The sequence below is a fragment of the Lepisosteus platostomus genome, chromosome 6 (genome assembly GCF_059453375.1).
Source record: "Lepisosteus platostomus isolate fLepPlt1 chromosome 6, fLepPlt1.hap1, whole genome shotgun sequence".
In the NCBI taxonomy this organism is placed as follows: domain Eukaryota; kingdom Metazoa; phylum Chordata; class Actinopteri; order Semionotiformes; family Lepisosteidae; genus Lepisosteus; species Lepisosteus platostomus.
This window is the reverse complement of record NC_142616.1, coordinates 62746674-62763130: the sequence shown is the minus strand read 5'-3', so window position 1 is coordinate 62763130 and position 16457 is coordinate 62746674. Positions and strand designations below refer to the sequence as shown.

The 16457-nt window shown below is 39.2% G+C and overlaps 1 protein-coding gene across 4 annotated transcripts; it reads left to right on the top strand.

Moving 5' to 3' along the window:
- Nucleotides 1–4204: 4204 nt before the first annotated feature.
- Nucleotides 4205–12626, top strand: alas1 (5'-aminolevulinate synthase 1). Of its 4 annotated transcripts, none has more exons than XM_088636780.1 (11): nt 4205–4364; nt 7235–7449; nt 7795–7980; nt 8204–8344; nt 8601–8823; nt 8927–9111; nt 9220–9399; nt 9623–9787; nt 11330–11598; nt 11945–12107; nt 12312–12626. In XM_088636780.1, exons 2-11 carry the CDS (start codon nt 7251–7253, stop codon nt 12470–12472), a joined length of 1872 nt encoding a protein of 623 aa, XP_088492906.1. In that variant the 5' UTR covers nt 4205–4364; nt 7235–7250; the 3' UTR covers nt 12473–12626. The 4 variants fall into 4 exon arrangements, with proteins under 4 accessions (XP_088492906.1, XP_088492907.1, XP_088492905.1 ...); XM_088636781.1 differs by having other exon boundaries at nt 4207–4373; XM_088636779.1 differs by lacking the exon at nt 4205–4364 and adding an exon at nt 6113–6242 and having other exon boundaries at nt 8604–8823.
- The last annotated feature ends 3831 nt before the right edge of the window (nt 12627–16457 follow it).

Sequence of the window (16457 nt, the reverse complement as noted above, 5' to 3'; positions counted from 1 at the left end):
CTCAACTGGCCCGCTTCTTCCTGTGTGTTTGGTATACTGTATACTCTTGAGATTACTAGCCATGATTGTGCAGATCATGGTCGTCATACGGATCGGCCTAAAACACCTTTTTTTTAAGGTTTAGGAACGCTTTGAAGCCATTGATCAATCACCGCGTAAATTATTCAGTTCAAGGAACTAGATCATAGACGGTTGAAGGACATTCCCTTTTCTATTTTGTCCGAAGCGCTAAATTACATAGTCTAGCACATCACCAGCTAACATGATCCCAGTTAAACTGACACGGGTCTTTGGTGTAGAAAGAAGTGATGATTTGGTTAACTATTGACATCTGCTTAACTGGAGGTACCCAGTCGAAGAGCAATTCTCCATCTGACTAAGTCCTTATTGCAACATTGTTCGTTGTTACCTCAAACCATATAAATAGTTTAATTAATGTATTTATACTATTTTTATTATTGAGCTATTTTACTATTTCCATTTGTTAACCATTTCAAAGTTAATTTTAACCTCACAGGGGCAGTGCAGTGGGTCTGGGGCTAAGGACCTGTGGCTGGAAGGTTACCAGTTCGTAACCCGCTGCTGGCAGAAGAATCCTGCTCCGTTGGGCCCCTGAGCAAGACCCTTAACCCCAACTGCTCCAAGGGCATCATTTAAATGGCTGACCCTGCACTGTGACCCCAAGCTTCTCTCCCTGTCTGTGTGTCTCAAGTTGGGAGCAAGTTGGGGTATATGAAAAAGACAAATTCCTAATACCGCCAATAAAGTATATGTATATGGCCAATAAAGTGATCTTATCTACCATATCTAGACTTAAATAGTGTTTTTCAGATAATGGAGACTCCCCTCCACCACCACCAGTGTGCAGCCCCACCTGGATACGACAGCAGCCATAGTGCACCAGCACACTCCCCACACACCAGCTCTCAGTGGAGAGCAGGGTGATGAAGCCTCTTCCATGAGTGGTAGAGGCCAGGACTCCAGGGTAACACCCCTACTTCCTCTCGAGAAACACCCTGGTATTTCTAATGACCACAAAGAGTCAAGAACTCAGTTTTACATCTCATCCAGTGACTTTTTACACTATAGTCCCCACCACTATACTGGGGCATTAGGACCTACACAGACTTCAGGGTGAGCGCCCCCTACTGGCCCCACTAATACCTCTTCCAGTAGCAACCTTAGCTTTCCCAGGAGGTCCAGGTACTGACCAGGCTCACACCTGCTGAGCTTCAGTAGGTGGCCAGTTGTGATATAGCTGTTTCAGGGTGATATAGCTGCTGGTTATAACCACAACCTCCGAAATCATTGTACTTTTCAAACAGATTTTGTAACTTTCATCAGTTTTATTGTTAGTCTATTCGGTGTTAAATAAAATATAAAAACACATCAAAATATATTCATCCAAAATTCTAAAACTACACCATGGTTGGACACAAGTACTGTAGAATGCAGCATAATTGTCCTGATTCGGAATAAATAACAAGAACCCCAAGATTGAGATAGACCTCTGTGACTAGTTTACTTTTCATTTTACAGGGAAGAAAATCTTAATATTTACATTTTTATCTGTGCCTTATAGATGCAACACACAACCAACTCTTACCTCCTAGGTAGGAATTTTATAAAACCTAAGAATGAGCGCTCCTAAAACGAAGTAGCTGTGTCTATTTTTAAGTAGCTGTTTCACACTGCCCCCTATTGCATGAACGGTATCATTATAAATGTCATATTCTTTTCTAAACTATTTCCTGTTTTCATTTGGAATAAATCTTGGCGTTCAGGTTGACTTTACCCATCATTCTGAAATACATATTTCCAATTCTGTCTCTAAAAGTCCCACAGCTCCCCTTTTTTGTTAAGTTTACATAATTTAAGTAACAACAGGATGAATTGGAGGTCTTGTTAGATTGCTATTTGTAGCATTTTTTTTACTTTCAGCATTATTATCTTAATCTTAATCTTGCCATCTTAGTTGTTGATTTCTTTACAGAAAGAACTTAGTGAGTAAGAATCAGTAATGCCTTTTCTGAAAAGCTACATTTTTCCACTGGCTCACACCAAGAATGTGCAGGTGTGACCCTGATCAGGTATGAGCTCCAAGCAGGTCAGGTGAGCCTGATCAGTACCTGGATAGGAGACCTCCTGGGAAAAACTAAGGTTGCTGATGGAAGAGGTGTCAGTGGGGACAGTAGGGGGCGCTCACCCTGCGGTTTATGTGGGTCCTAACGTTCCAATATAGCGATGGGGACACTATACTGTAAAAAGGCACTGTCCTTCTGATGAGACGTTAAACCAAGATCCTGACTCTCTGTGGTCATTAAAAGTCCCAGGGCGTTCCTCAAAAAGAGTAGGAGTGTACCCTGGTGTCCTGGCCAAATTTCCCATTAGCCCCTACCAAGCCTTCTAATACTCCCCATCTATGAATTGGCTTCATCACTCTGCTCTCCTCCCCACTGAGAGCTGATGTCTGGTGAGCGTTCTGGCGCACTATGGGTGCCGTCACAGCATCCAGGTGGATGCTGCACATTAGTGGTGGTGGAGGGGTGTCCCCATTACCAAAAAAGCGCTATATAAGTGATTGGATTACCACCACTCAAGACACACAATTACATTTGCAGATAACTCTGTTACCGTTAGTTTGTTGCAACTAGATGAGTGGGGCCATGGGCCAGTTGTGCATGAGTTTGCCACTTGGTGTGAACAAAGCTATTTGCAGTAGAAAACAAAGACATGGCTATTGATTTCAGGAAGAACCCTCAGACCCCACTCAAACCTGCATCAGGGGCGAATCAGTGGATCTGGGGGATAAATATAAGTATTTAGGAAGCGTTCTGGACTGCAGGTTAAATTTTGAGACAAACAACAATTACATTTTCAAAAAAGGGTAACAGTGTTTATTTTTCCTTGAGAACGCTAATAATTCATTGTTAATCATGCATTACCAGTCTTTTTTTTTATTCTGCTTTAACATTTGCCATGATCTGCTGAGGAGTAAGGACAAACTGGGGAGTATTTTCAGACCTATATCAGAAAGTCATTGATGTCGATCTTTCGGCCCTATCCCATGTCTGTTACTTACAAGACTTGAGAAAACCATATCCCATCCTAGAAGACCCTTCACAATATTTGTTTAATGGATTATAACTACTCCCCTTAGAATGCAGATACAGATTTTCCAATTTAAAAAACAAACAGGTTCAAGTTTCTCATTTAAACCTGCCACCATAACCTTGCTCATGATTCTCTTGCTCATATTTATGTCTATCGTATGTGTGTGTTTTCTTTATGTTGTCACCTGCTGTAAAACTAATTGCCCTTTGTGGATAATAAAGAGTGTCTTACTCTCTCTAGGTGTAGAGGGATTAAGGAGCAAGCAGCAGTATTTCTGATTTTATTCTGAAATTCACAGTGGGTCACTGGACAGAAACTAAAATGGGCAATACAGTTTTGGTTAAAATCTGAGCAGCTGAGTTCTTAACATGCTGTAACTTGTAAAAAAAATACGTTTTTTTTTTGGATACACCAGCAAGCGTCGAATTCTTCTAAAGCTGGGAAAAAAACAAAATAAGACTTGGTTTTCTGCAACAGACTGGGACAACTATGTATATGGATGTTAAGCATGAGTTACAAAGCCGGAAAAAAAAACCTTCCCAACACTGAGCATGAGTTTGAAGCTTAATGATCAGGCTGTAAACCCAGTAATACAGAACTGTTGAATAAATCAATCAAACGATTTTAAGTATTTTAAGACTTTCTTATGAGCGTATTCTAAATGGCAGATATAATTTAATAAACCGTACAGCGTATTTGGTAGGAAATTCTCATTGCAATCCCCAGAGGGCGATCTTTGCCTAAAATAAATGTTTCAAATGAAGTTTCCGTCGGTATTAAACGCCAGTGTTCTTTCGACAAGCTTCCTGTCCCCCCCCACCCCTAGCAACAATTTTCTATACAAATTTATCTTTTACTTTCAACCGTGCTGTGACGGAACAGGCGAGAGTTTAAGACACCGGCTGTCAATATTAATGGCACAAATACAGTCTTTCCGAACCGAACTGAAAACGACCACCGTCGCCCTAAGGCTCAGGAAGGCTGTTGCGTAGTGACGCAGAAATCTGGGTCAAGGCGGGGGCCGGCAGCTGAGCTCGCCGCTCTCGCGAGAGTGACGATCGCGCAGTTCCCTTAAAGCCGGTTGCGTAGCGGTGCCCTTACGTTCGTCCTCAGTGCAGGGCAACAGATATCATCTTTTCCGGCGGTACAGCCTATTCAAAATAACAAGCCTCCTTCCCTTAAAAAAAAAAGTTTTTCATTGTCATAGACACACGGGAAAAGACATACAGTTTAGCCTGAAGATCTCAGAGGTAAGAAAGGTAGGCGTTTTGATTTGTGAGATTTAATGTGGAGTTACTGTACTGTACTGTACTGTATTCTTTTCCGACTTGAAGGCCATTATGAACTTCTGTTTCCTGCTTCGTAAATGATTCATATATATATATAACGCCTTGGTAGCTTGTCATAAATGTGTAGTTTATGACTTTTTAATATTAATGCATAAGTATTTAAGAAAATAAAAGGATTTTGCTTATAGTCCGTATGTGCTACAAGACTATTTACATGTGGTTACTTAAATTATTCTTTAAAGAGTACTTAGTTTGTAAATAGCTTTTTGGGGGTAAATATTTTATCATTAAATCCATCAGTTGTATCCATTCGGCGTGCTGTTTTGTTAAATCACAGGGGGTCTCTGGCATCATAAATAGTTTTTTTAGCACCAGATTTATCAATATTCGGTGTTCAGTCTGTCTTGTTTTTTAACGTTTATATTTAGTCCTTTGTATAGCAAGTCGTACAACAGTACAGTCCTACCTCGGATTTGAACCTGGGACCCCCTTGGTCACTGCACATGGCTGATGCACACAGGGAGTTTGGGAATAATCTGAAAGATCTAAAAGATACCACTTGGATATATTTACCACTTTTTTTACTTATGTGAACTTGTCCCGTAACGCATTAGAATTTGTAGATGTAGGTTATTAAAGGAATTTCTTTAACCAGCTGTTCTCTCAGCTTCACACCTGTGTAGGAGTGACTTGGTAGCAGTGTCTAATCCACTGCTGTAATGGTCATTGGCCTGACATGCCCTGCCCAGTCCAGTTTTTCAGGTACCCCAGGAATTAATTTGACGTACCTCCAGGGACATGGTTGTGCGTGACCCTTTTTTGCCCTGTGATCAGAGGTGTCAGATGACAGTGATCCTTCCATATGCAAGCCTACTTTATTTATGTTTTTAAAAAAGAGACTGCGCTTTATTGAACTAGAATATGCAGGACTGAGAGCGCATCTTGAAGTTTGTGCCCTCTCAGTGGCCACAACGGTTTTCAGCTAATGTAGGTGCAGATATAAGTGTGTGGTATACCTGGGTATTATAATCGAGCCCTTAATTTGCCCATATCCCTCACACAAGAGACCCATACACCGTACTGTAATTACAGTGCCTATTACTTTTGTGCAAATCTGTGGCAAATTACACTGTTTTTGTTTGTGGTTTCACTATGGATGTAAGGTGTACACAACAAGGAGCAGAGCACTTCCTTGCTTGGTATAAACCAAAATTTCACTTCCTTATCTTGAACATCCTTTTCTCATTATAGAAAGGTTAAGACTTTTTTTCATATACCTTTTCCTGTTAGATGATGTGAAATTTGCTATAGTTGTATACATATATGACTTAAAAATCTTTATCAGTTTATATGTTTTTTATTTAATAATGCCTGTGAACTAGCTATGGTTATTGTTGGTGTTTTCTTAAATTTCCCCTTTAGCATTGAGTTTTAGGCAGTTTTTATAGGAAAATCGTTCCTTGAGATTTTTTCTACCTTTAAATTAAGAACTTCTTTCCTGTTTTGTTTTCTCTTTTAAACGGTTTGTCACATCATGTAAATATTGTTAATGTAGTCCTGGATTGTGGTTGTAGTCCAACTATGTCATTGTTTTTGTATCTGATACTTTTTGGTGTACTTTTGTGATTTCATAGTCCCTCCCAGAAACTTTCTGATCTAAGGTATGTCGAAACAGTTGATTTCTCAAGAAGCTTCTTACGTAGAGTTAAGTAGGTGGAGCTTTGTCATAGTTTTGCTTAGGGGGTTTAAAAGCTTGAGTAACAGACTGATGCGGCACCATTTACAAATTTTAGGAAAAAAGCAAAAAGCCATCAGCAGTATTAAAATGTTCCTTCCCAGGTATGTAAAATTTAAATTACATAGTATGATTTTTCTTGAAGCGTCTGTTTTTTGTATTTTAGCCTTTGGGATTTCTAAGATACTCTATCCTGGTGTCCCTCCAAGCTGTCAGGTCCAGTGGTTGTTATGGGAATGTCAGTAGCAGCTGATACAAGGGTGGACTGCATCCATTTTTTGCAGTTTTTCTGTATTTGTGACAGAAGCCTGGATATTGCCATGTTCCGTACTCTGTTTGTGTTGGGCTCTCTAAAAAACGAATGGGAAACCTTCAGGTAGAACAGGGATGCAGAAAGCCTATCTTTTGGAAGACAAAATCCTGTTTCTGGAATATTTATTTTATCTGACACAATAATTTAATCTGTTAAAAGTTTGCCGTTTTGTTGTTACAGCATATTTTGTTTAAAATGAGTAGATCTCTGTCAAAAGATTTTTTCTTACTTTTTGGATGTATGGATGTATGTGGAGCACAGTAAAGATGTCTGGTGTCCAGCGGTCTTACAGAAGATCAAGAACATTTTGATACATGGGTTGACTGATGTGTCTTACAAATGATTAATTTCAGACTTAAATGCTTGAGTCAAGCATCCTGTGTTTTAAAGACTGGTAATTGTACTTACAATGAAAATGTAAATTATGTATGCGATTTTAGGTTTCTTTTAAAATGTGAAGTATCTACATTAGCATTTGACACACAACTGTACTGTCTTTCTGGAATTATAAAAGGAGCAGTTAAGCTTTGTTAATCCCATTCTTGTGATCAGCAGCTGAAGTGATGTTGTTTATGGTGATGGTTCTTGAAGGCTAGTATGTTACAGTGTGGTTTGGGAATTAGTTTCGATAAGTTTAATAGAAGAGTGCGTGACTCTGTTCTGGTCACGGTGGCAAGGCATGTTTGACCTCTGGTTACTTGCGTGTTCTGTAGCAGTTTTCTGTTTTGCTGGTCTCGAATTAGACCGAGACTGCCATGGTTAATTATTTTTTTGGTATTTCAGGTTGAGAGCATCCAAGATGGACACCATCATTCGCCGCTGTCCCTTCCTGTCGCGGGTCCCGCAGACGTTCCTCCAGAAAGCTGGCAAGTCCCTGGTTTTCTATGCCCAGAAATGTCCTGTGATGATGGATCTGGCATCTAGGCCCTTTGCTCGTGCCCTTTCCACGTCTGCTGCGAAGTGCCAGGAGACCAAGGAAAACGCTCCAACAGATTCGGGTGAGCAGTTGATGTTGGTGGCAGTGTGTTTGTGTGTGAAACTACTGTGTACATTAACACATTTTAGTTATTTATATTGCATTTGAAGGTCATAGGGCAGCTGAAACTGAAACAAATCATTCTGTGACGCATTCCAGTTCAGTTGTGAAGGGGGAAAAAAATAGAAAATGACATGTAGTGAAATTGACGAGTGAGTGATCATTCACGTAACTAGATTATCAGCGTTTGTTTAGTGGAAATGTGAACGTCTGTGGTAAACCAGCGGGGGACCGTGTAAGGGTAAAATCTAGAATGTAAGCTTTTTGCGAAGCTGTTTACGTGAGATTTGCATGTGTTTAAATTTAGCCTCTGGGCAGCCTCCCAAACAACCCAGTCTGCCTCCAGGCCACCCCGTGCCCCCAGCGTGCCAGGCAGCTGCTTCCAAGTGCCCTTTTCTTGCTGCCGAGATGGGGCAGGGAAACAGCAGTGTGTTCCGGCAGGCCAGCGTGGAGCTGCAGGAGGATGTGCAGGAGATGCATGCTGTCCGGAAAGGTGAGGGTTCAAGTCGCATCACTGATTTGTGTTGTTCTCTTAACTTATGCTCAGCGTATTTAATGCAGTCAGAAATTAAATAAAGATCTGCTTGATTGAGTGCCTAATGCAGTATAACTTGCCTCACCTTTGTTTGGAGGTATTTTGGCTTTGGTTCTACGTACCTGGTGCTGACAACTGGGGTTTTTAATTTTAATCGTACAAGTATTTTTGTTCTGTGCAGAGTTGGCTGAATCCCCTGTAAACCCAACTGTGGTCAACATCACCAAGGCGGATGGGGAGGACCAGAGCAGTCTCCTGAAGAATTTACTGAAGCAATGTCCCACCAGGGTCTCCCACCTTCTGCAGGATAACATGCCCAAATGTAAGCAAAACTATCCGATAGCGAATCGTCGATCGTAATGTAATACTTATTTGTCACACAACATGTCTGATCCGTCTTCTTGACTTTTATGATCACCTCTGAAATTTTGCCATTAATTGTTACTCAACAGCTGTTGCAGATGTTAAATATAGAGAACTTTTGAAATGTTGCCTTTAAAAAGTTAGATGTTGCAAAAGGTGCATGATAGTCATTTCCTAACAACATTTTCTTCTGTCTTCCCCCCCCCCCTCCGCAGCAGTTTCTACTTTCCATTATGACAAGTTCTTTGAAAAGAAAATCGAGGCCAAGAAGAACGATCACACTTACCGGGTGTTCAAAACGGTGAATAGGAGAGCGGAGACTTTTCCAATGGCGGATGATTACTCTGGTTCGCAGGCCTCGAAGAAAGAGGTCTCTGTGTGGTGCAGCAATGATTACTTGGGCATGAGCCGGCACCCCCGTGTTGTTCGCTCCATCATGTGAGTGCTCCTAGATCTTGTCGGGAAAGATGAATGCATGTCCTTACGATTTGCTGATAAACATGAAAGTGCAAAGCACTAATAAGGATATTTTTATCTACAGGGATACTTTACGGCAGCATGGCGCTGGAGCGGGAGGAACCCGTAACATCTCTGGAACGAGCAAATTTCATGTAGATTTGGAGCATGAGTTAGCAGATTTGCATGGCAAAGATGCAGCGCTGCTTTTCTCCTCTTGCTTTGTGGCTAATGATTCAACGCTTTTTACATTGGCCAAAATGCTGCCAGGTATGCATTGTAATGTCAGTGCAATGATGATCTGGGGCTTAACGAATAGAAATAATTTCTGATAAAACATATGATGTTCTTAAAACTTTTTTTTTTTTTTGTCTTCAGGCTGTGAGATTTACTCAGATGCTGGGAATCATGCTTCAATGATCCAGGGAATCAGAAACAGTGGAGTTCCCAAATTTATCTTTCGTCATAATGACGTTAATCATCTTCGAGAACTGCTGAAGAAGTCCGATCCCTCCACTCCAAAGATTGTGGCTTTTGAAACGGTCCACTCAATGGATGGTGAGCAGAAACCGTTTTCTTTCAAGTATTCACTTGTGTTCAGTTGCTCAGAACGTAAGTGCAGAGCAGGATTTAGCTGGTGAAGTTTGTTTCTGTGCAAAATGAAATGGGGATTGCAAGTCCAGTTGAAAGATGTTATCATTTTAACAGCACTTAAGGTTAAGAAATGTATTATAGTTGTGGAAGAAAAGGAAATGAAAGTTTTATTCATCTTATGTTACAGGTGCTGTGTGTCCACTGGAGGAAATGTGCGATGTTGCCCATGAATTTGGGGCCATCACATTTGTTGACGAGGTACATGCAGTTGGGCTGTACGGAGCTCGGGGTGGAGGAATAGGAGACCGAGATGGGATCATGCATAAGATGGACATCATCTCTGGAACACTTGGTAAGCACTTAGTACACCAGCACTTCCGAAACACCAAAACTGCAAAGGCTCTTTTATTTACCAGAGTAAGGTATACATTGCTAGTTCAGAGTTTTTGAGTATATACTTTTTGTAATTTCCTCTAGGGGGGGGAAAATTACTAAATGAAGAAAGAGGAATAGTGTAATTGAATGAGAAATCTGTTTTCAAAAACAGATGGGTCCGGGCCCATATTAGGTTCCTAATTTGCCAGTAACACTATAAGACAACAAAGGCTTTGAACCTGTTGCTAGGAAACCCAGTCCTAATCTGTTTTTATTTCAGCCCCTAGAGACCTGTCCTCTAGTTAGGAGACAGAGCTACATGCATGCTAATGCATTGGATTAACAACATTATGTACATAGGCAGACTTAATGTAAGAGTTAAGATTATCTGACCATATCGACTTGATTACTCTGCATTTGCAAGTAAAATCATCTTTTTACCAGTTTGTGTTTTGTTTAGGATGTTAGTAATTACAGATTGATGAGAAATTCTTAGACCGATATTTCTATTAAAGAACTATGAAACCCATACACCCAATTTTCCCCAAAGACTTCAGTTGTACATTTTATTTTTATTGATTAGAAATAGACATAACTGTTCTAACGTCAAATTGTTGTGTAATGCAAAATAATCACCTGAAAATTCTTCATTCTAAAATTTTTCTGTGTATCCTGCTAACACTCGGTTAGAAAGGTTAGTGTAGTTATTTGGTGTTTAGTTCCAAACAGTCTCTAATTAGACTAAATATCTCATTAAGTTCTAGCTGTAATCATATTTTACTGTGAATTGCAAAAAAAACAAAGCTGTCTTTTTAACCATAATTCAAAAGGAAAGCCAGATATTTATTTGAGTATACTATTTCTTCTTCTTTTTTTTGCATTATTTTTGGTTTCGGTCTTCCTCATCATAGAATAGAATTACGTTTGCAGTTATGCCATTCATCTTTCTGGTAGTGTAGCTCTAGCATGTGTTTCCTGTGCAGCTAAGAAAGCATTTCTAAGAAGAGTGATAGTCAATGGATGAGTCACCAGTTTCAGATTTAGTGCCTTGATTGACCACATGGAAAAGACACTTGATATTTTGCTGCTGACATCATATGGTGGGAAAAGTAATAATAGACTTTCAGTTGCATCTGGAAGTGTCTTTAAAGGAAGGATTATTTAGTCCAGGTCTCCGTTTCTAACCATCTATAAACAATATATTAGGATGTTATTAGTATTGTTTTTTAAAATATTCCACTCTAGGGCTAGGAATATCTTTCAGGCTTTGGACAGGATAGGGGTTTTCTAAATTGATGTCTTGTTTATCACGTTTGGAATACTTTGCAAACCCTATTCCAACGTTGTTTCTGGATTCTTTTGACTTTCAATGGAAAGGAGACATTTTAGGTTATCTGGATGATTTTTTTTTTCCCCTTGTAGATGTGTTCTTTTGTGAGTCAACTGCTATGGCATTTATGTGGCATAACAAAGTCAATTCTAAAGCAGGGACTTACTTAGGATTTTATTTAATTTTTAGGCAAAGCATTTGGCTGTGTGGGCGGTTACATAGCCAGCACTGCGACCCTGGTGGACACTGTGCGCTCCTACGCCGCCGGCTTCATCTTCACCACATCCCTGCCCCCTATGCTGCTGGCTGGCGCCAAGGAATCCATTCAGGTGCTGAAGAGCGAGGAAGGAAGGGCTTTGAGACGGAGGCACCAGAGAAACGTCAAGCTCCTCCGGCAGATGCTGATGGATGCTGGTCTGCCTGTGGTTCATTGCCCAAGTCACATCATTCCGATCAGGGTGAGTCCTGGAAAGTGCTTTTCTTCCTTATACAGCCTTGTGGTACATGATGACTTCCTGCTGGGTTTCTGTATAAGACCTCTTTCATGTTACTAATTGTACACTGGCTGACGGGAAACGGGATGCACTACTTCTTGTTTCAGTTACTGATCATAATTATTTTCCCCGTGAAAACTGATGTTGAGTTGGAACCTAAAGGTAATAAATCAGAAAATGCATAATTTATAGAACGTTTGACACATTGGAAAAACCATTGTATGCCTGTTGTATATGAAACAGAGTAAATATTTCTAATAAATAAAAAACAATTTCTTTCTCTTCCTGTTTTCTTTCTTATGTTTTTTAGGTGGCAGATGCGGCAAAGAACACCGAAGTTTGTGATATAATGATGAGCAGATACAACATCTACGTGCAGGCCATTAATTACCCTACTGTTGCCCGCGGGCAAGAACTCCTTCGAATTGCCCCTACACCTCACCACACCCCCCAGATGATGAATTACTTTCTTGGTAAGATGTTTCAAATGGGAAAAGAAATCTATTCAATATTTATTTGAAGATAACTTACCACAGTAAGTTCATTTAAGTGTCCACTCTTGGAAGTGATCATAAGGGATTCCAGATTTATTAAATGCATGTAAAATGGTTTTCATGACTAGTATATACATGTGTAGAAGCCAAAAACTGATTTGTTCTGTTTTTCTTTCCTATCAGAGAAACTGGTGAAAACTTGGAAGGAGGTTGGCTTGGAGATAAAACCTCACTCTTCCGCTGAGTGCAACTTCTGCAGGAGACCAATACATTTTGAGTTGATGAGTGAGAGAGAAAAATCCTACTTCAGTGGCCTAAGCAATTTGATATCTGCTAGTGCTTAACATCAATTCATGTCCAGGATCTTTTTTTTTTCTCCATGTATCACAGCTTCATGTATTTTTAAAGCATTAAGACACTGTAAGGTTTTAACACTCTGCAGTCCTTCTCTTGTACCAAGAACTACTGGTACATATGAATAAAAGTTGGTAAAATATAGCAGCTGTCTTTTGTGTTTTTAATGGAGCAAGGTCACAGTGAAAATAAAAGGTGTTCGTTCTACAATGCTACATTGTGTTAGATCTCAAAACGTGTGACATACTCGAGGTTATACCAGTGACAACTTCCAAGATTCTTAGTAGAGAACAATATACATTGTACTGTAGATCTGACAAATGTATAACTTTTAAAATTGGTATGAGCAAATCCCACAAAACACCTGGGTAAAACGAAATGCTTCTGGTTAACACTCCTGAAGTTTTCATGGAGACTTTTCAAATTAATATTGAAAAGGCTGACTGAGTCAAAGGGTCTTATTTAAATGGGATGAGAGGATCCATTTTCCCAGGAAAACTTGCTAACTAAAATAGCACACAGATTTTTCTTAGAAAATCTGGCACAGAAGTGTTTGTGCTAGGAAAACTATAGTTAATATCTTAATGTTTGTAACCGCAAATATAACAATGGATTTCTTTACACTGTGTGAGCATGCTACATGTTGTTATATTTGCAAAAACTAATTTTAAGAAGGGAGTCAAAACATAGTTCATAATAAAGAATATCAGTGGGAGGTTTTGCAGGCTATAAAAATAAGTGTGTGTACAGTATATACCACATACTGTCAGGTCAGGGTTACAGATTGAAGTCTTGATTTTTCAAATCTGTGTTTAAATTAAAACATGAGAAGACAACTTTGCTGCTTTCTTCAGATTGCTGTATTTAAGAATATCCTGGTTTGAGTTTTCTCCATATCTTGATTGCGTGTTAGTAGAATAGTATTGAAATAATCTGATTTAAACATTTACTGTACTATAGATAAGAGTTTGCATAAACCACAGAATACAAGGAAGTTCATGTGAAAGAAGTTTTGTTTCAAAATATGTGTTTCACGGAATGCTTTTACTCAATCGGCTACAACAATAAGGAAGTCCTAATACAAAAATTCAGAGAACAGGAAACAAAACAGGCGTGTTCCACTTAAATTAAATTAAATCTATCCTACACAATCTACTACCCACAAGTACATGCACATTTAAGTACAGCATTTCCACAAATTTTTATTGAAATGTAAACTGTGCATATTGGTGCAGATGGTGTTAAAACCACAGCTTAATTCCGCCTTCTTAAATGGTTTTCAAAGTGATTTCTACCAGGGCTACGTAGTATTGTAGAAGTTAAAATGTACACATTTTGTTTGAGACGAATGTATACAACAAAAAATTATCTTCCATATGAACAAGGTCTGGGGATTTCTGCTGTATGGACACACATGAGACGAATAGAGCTCGTCCTGGAATGTGGTTTCTTTGTGAAATAGGCAGTGAAGATGAAAAACCTATACATAAAAAGGCTTACTAATACTTAAATTTGCAGGCTCTTCGTTAGCAAGTAAAAATTGGAGCTTGCCTGTATTTACAAGGAGCGACAGCAATTTCTTACCTTCATTCAGAAACACACTGCCACATTTTTCCCCCCAAAATACTCTGCTAATAAATTTGAACACGGCTAACCCATATACGTTGTAATCCTGGATAAACCGCATATAAGTCAAAGGAAAAGCCTTTGATCTTTGCCTCCACAGATGTCCTGAAAAAGAGGGCAGATTGGCCTGATCAGATAAAGGCAACGGTGCAGAGTGCATAGAGCCAGATCACTGAAAAGAAAGGAAGAAGGAAAAGATGACGAAAAAAAGGGATCCGTCTGTAACAAGAGTACACCTGGTGACCCAGATACCAAACTAGGTAATTTCTTTTCCTTTGTGTCTAACACAAACACATAAGGCTGCCCTACTTTCACATGGATTAAAATATCTTTACTGATACACTGTCTATGGAAAACACAAATTGCTTCTGATCCATGCTGAGGCCAAACCTCTGTAGCAGTTTATCCTAGGTGCAGCTGAACTACACTAGCTATTACTCCAATTTCCCAAAACACAGACAAGAAATTGATGTATTAGGAGGACTAGCCACATTTCCCTAATCAAGTGACCCAATTTTTTTTACAACAGTTTCCAACAGGCATTGGTTTAACTCAATTTCTTGGAAAACGGCGTAGAACTGAAACAAGTGTCACATGAAACAACTTAATTCAAGATAAAAGGATCCAGTACGTTGCACTTATACATGAATTGTGTCCAGTGGGTTTGTCCCTGGCAGGCGATCATGGAATCGGTGAACCAAAAATCGACAAAACTAATTCTTGATAAGCGTGAGGCAGAGTCACTTTCCCAAGTGAAGTGAGGTCTGCAGCTCTTTAAGCAAAATCAAAACTAGAGCTCTCAAATGGCAACCTCACACAATAAACTGCTTTATAGCAGGCCCATTTAACATACAGCCTCCAACATTTGTCTTCTCTTTCGCACCAGGTAATTTATTTTTACACATTTTCACCATATACTGTTAATTTCACTCCTAACTCTTTGCCATAACTGTTGAGAAAAACATTGCTGTGAGTTCAAACATAAGAAGTTTTCTTACTTTAAAAGGTTCAAGAGCTATCTTTTATTTCCCTGTCTTTATTTTGCGTACAGAACAAAATATGTTTGTGGAGAGAAGATGACAAGGGATGTCAAGGATAAACCTAGGCAACATTATTAGGCTGGTACTACTTGTTTACATATAAAGTAAATATAAACGTAATAAATTTTATAGTTATTCATTTTTCAAGCATTTGTCATGAGAAACAGTTACTGTATATGAACAATTTAATATGCAATACAGTTTAGTGCTGTATTTTATTGACATCCTCATCTGTAGCCCTTATAAAATTAGCTTTCTAATCAGAATTTCTGCAAGGGAAGTGTATTTCTAGTGACATACAGATCTAGAACAACAAAAGTCAAATGTGTTTACTCTGACCAGCCATCAGATTTGAAAGAAAAAAAAAACATACTTAAAATAAAAAACCAACATTAAACCTCATAACTAAATCCTTTCAACAGCTTTTTTTCTACAAAATCCCAGGTTTCCTGCCAAAAACATGAATGTTTAAATAAAACAAAACAGTTTTAATTTATGACACAAATAAAGCTCACTGTGAAGAGATAGCATGGGAAACACTTACTCATTTAACTAATTATTAATTTGTTCATCAATATTTCTATGTTGTTGTAAATTAATAGGATGTTGTGTTCTCATACCTAACTGGAAGACTAAGGTCACTTCCTTATGGGTTACAGGTACAGTACGTGTTGGCCCGTGAAAGAAAACGACCTGTAGAATTAAACTTTACCCACAGGGCCATTGTCTGAATAATTCAGTCCCAGCATTAAGATCCAAAGGATCATCAGCTCAAAACGCCCCAATGCCACTTCTCACGAATTTTCAAACGAAAAAGAAAGCTGCTGAAACTGGAAAGTTTTTTTTTTGGAACATGTGTGATCTCTCATGGGAGGTAGTTGTTCATTAAAAAGCAACAAAACAGGTTGTAGATCCTGTCAGCTCCACTGCTACTGTAGGTAGCAGACACAAATGTACGTGACAGACTGCTCAAGATCTGCTTTCATTCCTCAATTAAGATCAGCTGCAGTGCTTAGTGCCAGAGGTGGCAATCTCAAATTAGTGCCAAGCAAAGCTTTGCTTATGGCCTTTGGGTTAAATACACATGCCTCACCTTACTTGGTATCCATAGTGACCCACTGAGATTAAAGAGGTTGCCCTAGCTTCAATCCCCTGAATAGTATCAGTAAAGTACACCAAAGGTCTTTATTTTCACTGTGGGAAAAAGCCCGCTCAGAGATAAATGAATTACATGGAGAAATATCCCCAAAGAGGAAAGTACAGTACTAGAGAAGGAGAAAACAAATCCATTGCTCCATGTGTCTGAGGA

Bases quoted from the DNA above. Each gene is read 5' to 3' on its own strand.
- alas1 (XM_088636777.1), top strand. From the start codon at position 6,172: ATGCGGCACCATTTACAAATTTTAGGAAAAAAGCAAAAAGCCATCAGC. The intron at 9,400-9,622 runs GTGAGCAGAAAC...CTTATGTTACAG, and splicing joins AACGGTCCACTCAATGGATG to GTGCTGTGTGTCCACTGGAG. The intron at 9,788-11,329 runs GTAAGCACTTAG...TTTAATTTTTAG, and splicing joins CATCATCTCTGGAACACTTG to GCAAAGCATTTGGCTGTGTG.